The sequence below is a fragment of the Myotis yumanensis genome, unplaced genomic scaffold (genome assembly GCF_028538775.1).
Source record: "Myotis yumanensis isolate MYYU_CA2020_CCGP unplaced genomic scaffold, mMyoYum1.0.hap1 SCAF_2, whole genome shotgun sequence".
Taxonomy (NCBI): domain Eukaryota; kingdom Metazoa; phylum Chordata; class Mammalia; order Chiroptera; family Vespertilionidae; genus Myotis; species Myotis yumanensis.
In genome coordinates this window covers 163,503,368-163,515,697 of record NW_027223753.1, presented here as the reverse complement: position 1 = coordinate 163,515,697, position 12,330 = coordinate 163,503,368, and the positions used below count along the sequence as shown (strand labels likewise).

The window sequence follows — 12,330 nt, the reverse complement described above, 5'->3', positions numbered from 1 at the left end:
TGAATTAGTCCATTATATCAAGGTTTTACTGTAATTGCCTACAATTCATATAACTTCTCTGAACCTCATTTTTTGAGGATACCAGCTATTATACTACTTGCTTCACATGAGCATTAGAACATATTTACAGTGCAAAGCATTACACAATGATAATTGTGCTTAGTAAAGCACACAGGAGCTGTTTGCCTTCCCAGTCTACTAGGTGAAGTGATTTGAAAATGCGCTTATGAACCTTGGCAACTTAGTCACATAGATCCGGGTTGGCTGTTCTGCCATGCAGCAGAGCAGCCGTCATTCTGGGCCCAGTTAGTTGGGACTGTTCCCAGCAGTCTTGTTCAGTCTTTACCCTGAAATCATTAGCAAAACATTTATCTTTCACACTGTGACTTGTCCATTAGGTGAAAGGTTGCAACTTTCACTTGTCATTTTGGAATGCCTTTTTCTTTTCTTTTTTATGTTATAAAGTTTTAGGAGGAATTTTAGTCACAGTATATTCAGTAACTAATTGTTCTTTAAAGCTGCCATTTTTTGAGTATTTCAGTTTGTTCCATTGAATTTAACTGTTTTTTCCCCCTTCACTTTCCTCTTCTTAAGGGCTTACGGCAGCCAGCTCCTTTTTCTGATGAAATTGAAGTAGACTTTAATAAGCCCTATGTCAGGGTAACTATGGAAGAAGCCAGCAGAGGAACACCTTGTAAGTAAATGCCCTATTATTTTTTTTGTTTGTTTTTAGCATTCAATTGTATTTATCAAATTTATGCCCACTTTCTATATTCTTCCCTCAGTTTACCTATAAGGACTAGTTGGGACAAGGGGGATGAGTTCCTTCTAGCTCCCTTGCTGTTCTTGTGGGAGGATAACTACTCCATAAAATTTCATTTTTTAAAATTATGTTAGGCACTTGTTTCCCAGGATGTTATCACAGCTTTGAGATATAGTAGTACATATTTGCTTCTTGGGCTGTTGTCATAGTTATGAGATATAGCAGAGCTGGACTTTAACCTTATCGATTTTTACAAAGGTCCAAATAATATGTCAGGCTATCACATTTTTAATAACCTTCAAATTGTTCCCCAAATCTTCCTTTCTATCAGTAAGTACCCTAGCTATTATGCTATTGATGATAGAAGACAAAAATATCTCAAGTTCAAAGATATTCATCACTTAATTTTATCTTTCTTGATATTATCATTTTCCAGTGTTTTAAAGACTCACTTTATTATTTTCAAAGCTCATACTCTTTATTTGTATGCTTAGTTTACATAATATATGTATTATAGATACTCAGTTGGTTTTAGGGATCATCAAAAATAGAAACTTCCATGATCATATGTTGTGAATACAGTCTTATAGGCAGCTGTCATTACTTCTTTATAAATTCAATTCTCCTTTTATTCAATCCTTCTTTTTTTTTTCAATTACTATAGTAAATATTTTGTCTACTCTGTAAACATAGGTCTTGACTCAAACTCAGGCAAGCACTAGGGAGTAAGAAGCAGTTATAGCCACAAATCTTTATGGAAGACCAGAGGCCCAGTGCACGAAATTTGTGCACGGGTGCAGTCCCTAGGCCTGGCCTGTGATCGAAGCGCGAGCATCTGGCATGGAAGGGCAGGTCCTAGCTGAACTCTGGGCCCTGGGCAGCACTGGGGTCTTCAGGCCCCTGTGCGCCACCCTCTGCCTGAGTCACAGCGCCCAAGTCCCCACGCAGAGATGCAGTGAGCATGGCCAGATGCCGCGGACTGGGGTGCAGCGTGGGCCGCTGGGCTGCCCAGTGGCGCCGCAAGAAAGCCGGGGGTCGGGGTGGGGGAGCAGCTCGCTCTCTCCTTGCAAACTGGCTCCTGCGCAAACCCACAGGGATCCTGACCGGCCCCTGTGGTCCCGGTGGCTGTGGCCCGGCTCACCCAGAAGAGGCTGTGAGGGTGCGGGGCGGGCTCCTCATGGGTGCCTAGCACCTGAGTGCAGGGGCTTCCTGGTGCAGGAGCCCTGGCGTCCCGGGGGAGGGTAGCAGGGGGAATGAGAGCGAGCTCAGTGGACACCCTGCATTCTCACCACACCTTCGTCCCCATCACCCAGGCCCCCAGGTAGCCAGTGAGAGGTTGCAGCCCCCTGCCCAGGCTCCACGGGAGGTTGGTCGCTGCCACCCACCCCCAGGTCCCCATCCCAGCCTGGGGCCGGCCCTGATCCTATCAGGGCCTGCCGACTGCTGGTGACCATCTGTGGGTTGATTGGTTGGGGCCGGGACCCCCACCCAGCTCCCTCAGCGCCTGAGAGCTGGGCAGAGGAACCACCCTTCCCCCCGACCCCTCCCCCCCTGCTGCTGCCACTGGTCGCCATTTGCAGGGCAATTGGACCCCCGCTTGCACCTGCTTTGGCCTGGTGCTGCCCGCCCGCTCACCTCCTCCACCATCCTGCCATGGGCCCACTCTCGTCAGGGCCCATCAGGGCCGGCATCGCCTCCTCTGCCACCCGCTGCCACCACCGCGTTGCCAACTCCCACCATGTTCCGCGCTGCCCCTGGTGGTCAGTGCACATCATAGTGAGCGGTTGACCTCCTGGTCAAATAATTTGCATATTAGGTTTTTATTATATAGTATATTTGTGGTTACTTCTTTATATATATATATATATATATATATATATATATATATATATATATATATATATATATTTATTGATTTCAGAGAGGAAGGAAGAGAGAGAGAGAGATAGAAACATCAGTGATGTGAGAGAATCATTGATCGGCTGCTTCCTGCATGCTCCACACTGGGGATCAAGCCCACAATCTGGGCATGTGCCCTGGCCAGGAATCAAACCATGACCTCTTGGTTCATAGGTCAATGCTCAACCACTGAGCCACGCCGGCTGGGCTATGGTTACTTCTTAATTGTGTTAGTATATTTGCTCCCTGTTGTAACTGAGGAATAGTGAAATGCAAATAGAAATGAATGCAGTACAGTCTCAGGCCAGGGATCCCAATACCCCTTGACTATGTCTTGGCTTTATGGAGTATAGTTTTGGATCCTCAAAATTTCAAAGAATGCTTTCCTTTTGCGAAAGTGTTTATACATGTTGATTACAACCCTTCTGATTCATGATGTGATGTTATGGGTTTGGTTCCCCTTGTTTGAGGAATAAAGGCTAATGGAGCAGGTAAAATGACAACACGAAAAAACATGTGGCTATTTGTAACAAGGTATAATGCTGGCAGGTCAAATTTCAAAATGCCACCAAATAGTACAAAGGTCACATTCAGATGTGATAGTAGAGTCTACCGAGGGCAAGCACTTTCATGCACTCGAATGACACACTTTCAGAATTCAGTACCTCACTCACATCTGACCACATTAGTTATGTTACCCACTTGAGATACATAACATGTATGTGTGTGTAGATGTGCTTTTCAGAAGTTTGGAAGCCTATAGTTAATAGGTACTAACTAATAAGTCTAATTTTTTAAAATTTAGAATAATATAATTTTACAAGTAGTTCATTTTTGAGATAATATACTTTATAGTCTCTTTATTATACTATCTACAACAAGAAATTAAGGTCCATAGAAACTTAGAAGTAAAAGCTCCTCTACAGTAAAACAAATAATTAGTGATAAAATTTAAGCTAAAACCTAAGTTTTTCCATCTTTGTGTTCTTTTCACCCTAGAGTGGTGTGACTCTTCATAGACATTAGTTATTAACAATAGAAGACCATTGGCCAACTGGTTGTATTTTAGGTGGTACATATAGTCACAAACTAGCCTATAAAGTTTGCTAGCCTAATTCTGTCTCCAGTGTTTCTCCTGTATCTCCTGTCTGTTCTGTTTTATGTTAAGTAGCCGAATAACTGGTTGAATTCATGCCAGTGCTGGCCAGCAGATGAGCCAGCAATGAATCTGCATACAACATGCCATAGTTGGTGAATTTTAAACAAGTAATTAGCACAAGGGGGCATTCCTCTCTCTGCCCCCAGGTTTTCACTTGGGAGGTTAAGGGAGTACAAGAGGGAAGTTTGATCTAGGAGAAAACTCACTACCCAGAGAAAAAACAAATATGACTTGAGGAATAAGATAATCTCTTTTGAAAAAAAAGAAAGAAAGAAAAATCAGTGATATGTTCTCTGGGAGAAAGGAAGAAAAAGCAGAGTCTGAAGGACAATGGAAATCTGTTGGGGACAAAATAGATTTGGTGATAGGTATTTGAGAGAATATATCAAAAGAAACAATAAATTGAAACCCAGGTCTTTTGGGCCTAAAGGAGAACATCTTGTTTGTTAGCTAGCAGTAGTGCAAGGACTGTTAATTTGTCATCCAAATCAGGACCATTTTGAGAATTAAAGGTTTTGTGCTTAATAATATGCTGAGACAACAGATGTAAAAATCAGAGGGAGGGTCTGGTTATCCTGGCCAATAGCCAGTTGGTGAAAGAATGGATAACTTGTGCTTTGTCCTCAGATTTTCTAGTTCAGTAGTGGCCCCTTCTGGTTATTTGGTTAATATACCAGCCTGGTTTCACCAAAGACTTGGGGTTAAGTCATAGGGAATAGAGAAGTTGGGAGGTTGGGAAAACACTAAAGAGGGCAAGAAGCACATCTGGCATTGGTCTGACAAAAAGGATTCAGTGGTGACGTGGCCTAATATGGGGTGATTAGCTACTGTCAAATAGCCATTGCACCAACAGCATTCTATGCTATTTCCACTGTCAGGAAATCTCACTTTGCCCTTGATGAATGCTAGTGGCAGAAAAACAACAAAATATTCTTAATTTTTATATTCTATCCTTTGTCTTTAAAGATCAAGTAAAGTGAGATCATAGTCACTCTGGACTTGTTTAGGAAAGATGGAAGTCTGTTAGTTACTTCATGGTCATGATTTCTAGGATGTAGATGTGAGATTATACCACTCAGGTTTTGTTTTGTTTTTTGTTTGGTTTGTTTTGTTTTTTATAGATGAGGAAACAGGCTTAAAGAGGTTAAGAGTACAGAGGAAAGAGACTGGTTGGCAAGCTTGAACTATAACCTTTCTGACTTTTTAGTTCATCGTATTATTTCTCAGTTTTTCATTGTATTGGTGTATTTGTTTTATTTAAAAATTTTGTCTCTTATATTATAAAATCAATACATTGCCATGCTTAACATTCATAAAGTACAAAAAGTTAATATAGAGTGAAATGTCTTCCTTTCACCACTGTCTCACAGCCACCCAGTATTCCTTTTATGGGCAACCAATTTTACCAATTTTTGTGGATATATAAACAAATAATCTATAAATCCTCCTACCCTTTTAATGTGGCATGGTATATTCAGCCTTTCATTGAAACTTAGGTTGTTTCTTTTTTTTATGATAGTTTTTTGTCTTGTTTTTAAGTATATTTTTATTGATGTCAGAAAGGAAGGGAGAGAGAGATAGAACATCAAAAACGAGAGAGAATCACTGATCGGCTGCCTCCTGCACACACCCTACTGGGGGTTGAGCCCACAACCCAGGCGTGTGCCCTTGGATGGAATCGAACCTGGGACCCTTCAGTCCACAGGCCAAAGCTTTATCCATTGAGCCAAACCAGCTAGGGCAAAACAGTGTTTTTTTTTCTAAACTTTTTGCTATTACAAACAATGCTGCAATGAATGATATACACTTTTACATATATATCTGTGAGATAAATTCCTAGAATTGGAATAGCTGTGCCAAACGGTATTAGCATTTGTCATTTGACTTTTGATATATATTGCCTAATTGCCCATCTTAAGTTGTATTAATTTATATTTCTATCAGCAATATATAATTTCTCAGTTTAAAAGCTACTTGTTTATGGATAAACCTATCTGGAAAGAAAAGTCCATAAGCTTCCTGAGAACCAGTTTCCTCCCCCTGATTCAGGGTCTTGAGTCACAAGGCAGGAGAGACAGGTGTCTGATCCCCACCTTCAGTATATCTGATGAGACTCTGGCCCTTCTTTCCCAGAGTGATATATAGACACTCCCTACTGTTATATTCTGCTACCGTGAAGTAGTTTTTCCTCTATTCACATAGTAGGAATATAGTACTGGGACTCGTCAGAGTTGTCATTTGAAGCATGATGAACCATTATGTCAATTTACTCTCTATGTGTTTATTTGGATTTGGAATTAGTCTTGTGGTTTTTCTTTCATAGTCCACTACCACACACAAAAAATTGACAATCAGTTCTTTATTATTCTCACTAATGGAGAGAAGAATATTTATATATTTGATTTTCAAATACTTGGTATATCACCCTCTACTGAGAAAGTGTAACAGCATGCTCACTGTCAAGGAGAAATGCTTGAAGGAATTCCATCTGTTATCCCAGAGCAGGTATTGAGGGTGAATCTGGGACTGAGGAGCAATAAATTGATATCTGGTACTTACCTTCTATCTTTCTTAATCTCACCTTTCTGGATCACTCCTTATCTCTGGGTAATAGTAGGGAGGCTTATTTTCAAAGCAAAGCATTAGTCATTAGTATTCAAGGCAGCTTGAAAATGAGAGAGCAAGCAGCCAGATTATATTGTTATTTTGTTCATGTGTAACTGAAGTTTAAACCTGAACTGAAGGTAAGGATTTTGAAGTTTTGGACTTACCTGTTGTATAACTCTTCCTTTTCACATCTAAAAATAAGAAAAGATAATCATGAAATCCAATTGCCTAAGCACTTTGGTATAACCACACTAACAGAGTTCATGGACATGACGTCAAAAGGTGCTTGTTGCCAACGACGTCTGTGATGTTACTCCTCACAACACCTTAGGAGAGGTGTCTGCTGGGATGGAGTAGTCACACAGTGCCATTTCCATTTGTCGAATGAGATATTGAATCAATGTATTTTTGTGATAAATTTTCTTTTGGATTTAGGTGAGCGACCTGTGAGAGTTTATGCAGATGGAATATTTGACTTATTTCATTCTGGTCATGCCCGGGCTCTGATGCAAGCAAAGAACCTTTTCCCTAATACATACCTCATTGTGGGAGGTAAGAAAACATCTGATGACTTTAGGTGCTGCCCAGAAAAACAATTATAGTAGTCCTTTTCTTCTACCTTTATAACCTGAGTATATAGGGTCTTGTTTTGGTTTTTAAATGAAGGATCTAGTACAGCCTCTCTAAAACATGACGTATACGAACCTGGAGAGAGAAGTCCCAAGCTCAGTGACCTGAGATGTCCAGTGTTTATCTCACTGTTTTTAGCTGAATTTCTGTAGTCACAGGAGACCCCTGTTGCCTTTTTGAGAATGACATTCACTCTGGATTTCAGTTTATCATTTTGAATCGACTGAATGACAAAATTCAGCTTAACAAATTTCATATGGTCCAGTCCAGTCTTATAAAAATATAATAGGAAAACATCTTATAAAACTTAACTGATGCAGAAATACATGCAGGTTTATTTCAAAGCCTGTTGGAGCCTCTCTTCTCCAAAGTGTGAACATACTATTTAGTGAGCGTTGCTCTTGAAGGTGTATCTTGGATTAGGGAAAGCAGTCACCCAGACTGAGCTACCCTGCAGAAGATTTGTCTCCAGGTGGGGAAAATGGTTACAGCTCCTGGGAATGGGAGAGGTTGGTGACTGTGCAGCGATAAAGCAAAGGGGGCTTTGACTTACAACTCTCTGATGTGGTGAACTCAGTTTGCAGTGATGAGCTAACGCACAACTTCAAAGGCTTCACAGTGATGAACGAAAGTGAGCGCTACGATGCAGTGCAGCACTGCCGCTACGTGGATGAGGTGGTGAGGAACGCCCCCTGGACCCTGACACCGGAGTTCCTGGCAGAGCACCGGGTGAGAAACTGAGCACCTGCCCCCTTTCCCCGTTCTGGAATTTCTTCAACTCTTGGGGCTGCTGGTACTTGGACTAGTTTTCCCCTAGCCTTATTTTACTTCTACCTTCTATGTAAATTTCACAATGAGGAGATGACAATGATATTACTACTAATAATAGTCATCCCTGACATTTATGTGGGGTTTGATGGTTTATAAGCACTTTTAGATACATTATATATCATTTTCTCCCCATAACAATCCTGTTGGGTAATTATTACATGAGAACAAGGCCAGGAAGACTAAACAATCTGGTCCAGATCACACTGTAGCAGGTCACACTGTAGAAATTGACTGCTTCAGGTAGGTGATCCCCACCCACCACCACACACTGTAGTTGTCCATGCTCACAGCATACCAGCCTCTTTAGAATAGACATAGCCCCAGCTACGCTTTCCTCACATTCCAGGAAATAAGACAGATAGACACAGACTACTCTCGTGTTGACTAAAATTTAGTTTCAGGGCTTTGATTTTGGGCTAGAAGTTGTGTGCAATCAGCAATCAGAGAGATTTCTCTCTTTTGCTCAGCAAGTCAGTATTATAAAGCCCCTTACCTCCTTCTAATTATCCCACATTAAAGCAACAGGTTACCTGTAAAAGATAGTTACAAAAGACAAGAGGATTTGTCAGGTCAGGTTGGAGGCGCTCAAGCCTGAGAAACCCGCAGCATATGGTCAGTTTTCTACAGGGGTGTATGGAATGTGGAAGGTGAATTGTTCAATGAAACAGAAAGGAACAGAGGCAGCCAAAGTGCTTCAAAAGCAATACTTTTGAAGGATAGGCCTGAAGCTAAGGGGTATTTGTTAAAATCCTTTAGGATTAGGACACACCTTTTACAGTTCTCTAGCTTTTCTACATCAACACTTAGTGGTGCCAAAGGTAAGATTATTCTCAGTAACACAGCCAAGCAGGCCCAGGCAGAAGAGGTTAGAGGAACTTCCATTTTGCTTTTCTTCTTGTTAGCAGTGTATTTATGGGTAATTGAGATGTTAGCTGAGAATCCCTGACACAGTCCTGATGAACACATTTCACACCACAGTGGCTTCTGGGAGTTGGGTGTGGTGGTATTAGCAAAGGGTCTATGGCCTATTCAGGAAGGAGTAAGTAAGTGAGGTTTAGCACATTTTTCAGAAAGATTATTGATCCAGTGCCAGTGGTCTCTTCACTATTGCAAGAGGTATTGACACTAGTAAAATGGTAGATCCTGAGACCTAAAGATCTTTTATGGCTTTGGATTTTCCATTTCTCAGGAGCATAGAAGTGTCTATTCTAATAAAAGGGTTCTTGGTTGCTATTTTTATATTCCCACTCCTCTCCTGGTCTGAGAGAGAAACCAGTTTACAAATCACCTCTTTCTCAGACTTCCAGAAACTTTATTTGATGAATTCTTATAGACCCAAGAGGATGAGATGTCCTTTCTTCTTTCCTCGCTGCCATACACTAGCACACCCAGCCCAATTTCCAAGCATGGTGACTGGTATACAGTGTGAAGGTAGCACCTCTAGTACACCAGGAGAAAGAGCTGAAAAGAGAAACTTGCTGACTTCATATTTATGATCCATAAATAATTAGGTTGAGTGGCTTATGAATGAAACATGGAATTAATGAGCAAAACAATGAGAAAGAGAAAATGTCCAGCCCTGGCCAGTGTGACTCAGTGATTGAGCTTTAGCCCATGCACCGAGAGATTGCCAGTTCAGTTCCCAGTCAGGGCACATGCCCGGGTTGCAGGCTCAATCCCCAGTAGGGGGTGTGCAGGAGACAGCTGATTGGTGTTTCTCTCTCTCTCTCTTTCCCTTTCTCTCTAAAAATAAAAAAAAAAATAAAAAGAGAAAATGTCCATTTGAGGCCTAGCCTCTCCTTTTTGTCCTTTTTCTGAGCCTGAGAGTTTGTACTGGTTCTTTCTGCATGGCAGGTATCCTGGGTTATAAATGATGTTTCCTTATTTTCAGATTGATTTTGTGGCCCATGATGACATCCCTTATTCTTCCGCAGGAAGTGATGATGTTTATAAGCACATTAAGGAAGCAGGTGAGTAAGCTGATGTGCATATTCTCTCTGTGATGTGTACAGTCTCAGGGGCAGTGACAGAGATTCAGCCACATGACTACTCCACAGAGAAAAGTTTATACACTGAGAAATTCAACATCCACTTTCAGGCCACACTTTGGATAAGAGGATAAGGCGAGCATAGCACTGAGACCCATCAGTTCTCAGACTAAACATCTACTATTGATATCTCTCTTAATTTCAGGAATTTCTCCAGCCCCATCTTTTTCTTAATATTAGGGCCATATAGCCCTTCCTTTCCTTAACTCCTTTCCTTTGATTCATTCCTCCTTCTGTATGTCAGTATCACCAGACTTCCCTTAGTAATAGGAAAGGAAAGGAATGTTGCTCCCAGTTTCCATCTAGTCCTGCTGCCTGAGCTAACCAGAATGTCACAGTGTTTGTATGTGTTTTGGGGTTAGGCATGTTTGCTCCAACACAGAGGACAGAAGGTATCTCTACATCAGACATCATCACCCGAATTGTCCGGGACTATGATGTGTATGCCAGACGGAACCTACAGAGGGGCTACACGGCAAAGGAGCTCAATGTCAGCTTTATCAACGTGAGTTCCAACCTCATCCCAGAGTTCCCTGGCCCTATAAGACACACATTGCCTCCTACTTCATCTGAGCTGAACTTACTTTTCAGTTTGCTATAGTTATTTCCTCCAAAAGCTCATCGAATTCTTGCAGATAACACTATGCTGAGCTCTTTACAAATACAAAAACAGAGGCATTTTCTGCCTTTATGGTCTAGTATTAATACATTGATATAAAGACACACAGCCAATTCAATAAATGAGAATTTGCAACTTTAAAGTCCAACATGTATATCAAATACATTAATAGTGGTTCTTAGCTTTTTTATTTATTTGATGTCCTTTTGAAAATCTGGTAAAAGCTATGGATCCTCTCCCTGTGTGGGTAGCGACACACATTTTGCATGCCATTTCTCAGGACATATAGACCTAAGTTTTAAAATTTGATTTATAGAAGCAAAGTTTACCTTAGCATAGTATTATCCTTTAACAACAAACTGCTATACATTTTGTGTATATAAATTATACCTCTATTAAAGTTTATTTAAAAAGAAAGCTGCTAACTATATCTTCTACATTAGTAGCTTACCAAGCTTCCTTACCTGTTCCTCATTCTGTGAATTATGACTAGGTGAAATGGTTTCATCTGAATATTTATCTATACAGATAAACCCTAGCTGTTGTTAACCGCCTACTACAGAACCTTTTCTCTTTTTTCAGGTGTTTAAAAATTTAAACATATTTCCTTACTCCTCTATGATTGGGAAATTATGAGAATATTTTTCATTTGACTAAAGACTCCTCCTCCCCTTTTCCCTTCCTTAGGGAAGTTGGTAGGACCAAAGAGTATCATCTTTATTTTGTGAATGAGCAAGCAGACCTCTAAAAATTAAAAACAACTCTTTTAAAATCATAGAATAAGCCAGTGGTAGAGGAGAAAAATCCAATACAAAATGAACTAAGTAAAGATCTACTACTTCCACTTTCAAACTATTATAGTGGCTTATTCTTGGCAATATTCTACAGTGATCTGGTTCCCTTTACATCTCTGTCTAGAATGTGGTTTGGGTTATGTTGGGCATGTTTATGTTCTAAGTCTATGTTTTATCTTTTAAAATGTTATTTCATTTGGTTGCATACATGTTACTGGGCCTACCCTATATATTTAGTTTATTTTGGATTCCCATGAGTTAGAATTATCGCATTTTTGTATAAGATGACCATCCAGAGCATATCTTACTTGTTATGCTAGAGAAGTGTGGAGTAGATTAAGCAAAGTGGAATTCTAAAGACTGAAAAGAATGTCAATAGAGTAATGAACCATGTTTCTTTCCTCCCTTTGGTATGAAAGGTCAGAGTGGGTATTATTTCTTAAAACAGTTCTTTCTTTACCTAGGAGAAGAAATACCATTTGCAGGAACGGGTTGACAAAGTAAAGAAGAAAGTGAAAGATGTGGAAGAAAAGTCAAAAGAATTTGTTCAGAAAGTAGAGGAAAAAAGCATTGACCTCATTCAGAAATGGGAGGAGAAATCCCGAGAATTCATTGGAAATTTCCTGGAAATGTTTGGTCCAGAAGGAGCACTGGTATGTTTTTTCCAGCTGGATAATTTAGGGAATTTTAGGAATATGTAGGGAATTCTCATGCGGTAGAAAAAATTATAGAATCCTTGAGCAGAAAGGGACATCCACATTCAGAAGTTATCTGATCTGTTCCTCTTCTTGGGCAGAACTATATTTCAACTATTCCCCAAAAGTTCTTTCAAATCTTTACAGAAAGAGGTTACATATTCTCCTAAATAATTTTGCCAGCTGTCTATCAACATCCAAATCTGGTGACAAGATAAGTAAGTAGCCTTGCCCACTTCAACACTATAGTTTTAGATAGAAGGAAAGGAAAGAACAAAGAACAAT

General features: G+C 40.3%; 1 protein-coding gene across 3 annotated transcripts in view; it reads left to right on the top strand.

Moving 5' to 3' along the window:
• The window catches only part of PCYT1A (phosphate cytidylyltransferase 1A, choline), a 56,769-nt gene that overhangs the window by 39,932 nt on the left and 4,507 nt on the right, over positions 1 to 12,330 (top strand). For all 3 annotated transcript variants that reach the window (XM_070406467.1, XM_070406466.1, XM_070406468.1), the window contains 6 exons: positions 595 to 694; positions 6,864 to 6,980; positions 7,636 to 7,787; positions 9,781 to 9,859; positions 10,300 to 10,442; positions 11,815 to 12,003. In XM_070406467.1, coding sequence (XP_070262568.1) covers positions 595 to 694; positions 6,864 to 6,980; positions 7,636 to 7,787; positions 9,781 to 9,859; positions 10,300 to 10,442; positions 11,815 to 12,003 — 780 coding nt within the window. The remainder of the gene's footprint in view (positions 1 to 594; positions 695 to 6,863; positions 6,981 to 7,635; positions 7,788 to 9,780; positions 9,860 to 10,299; positions 10,443 to 11,814; positions 12,004 to 12,330) is intronic.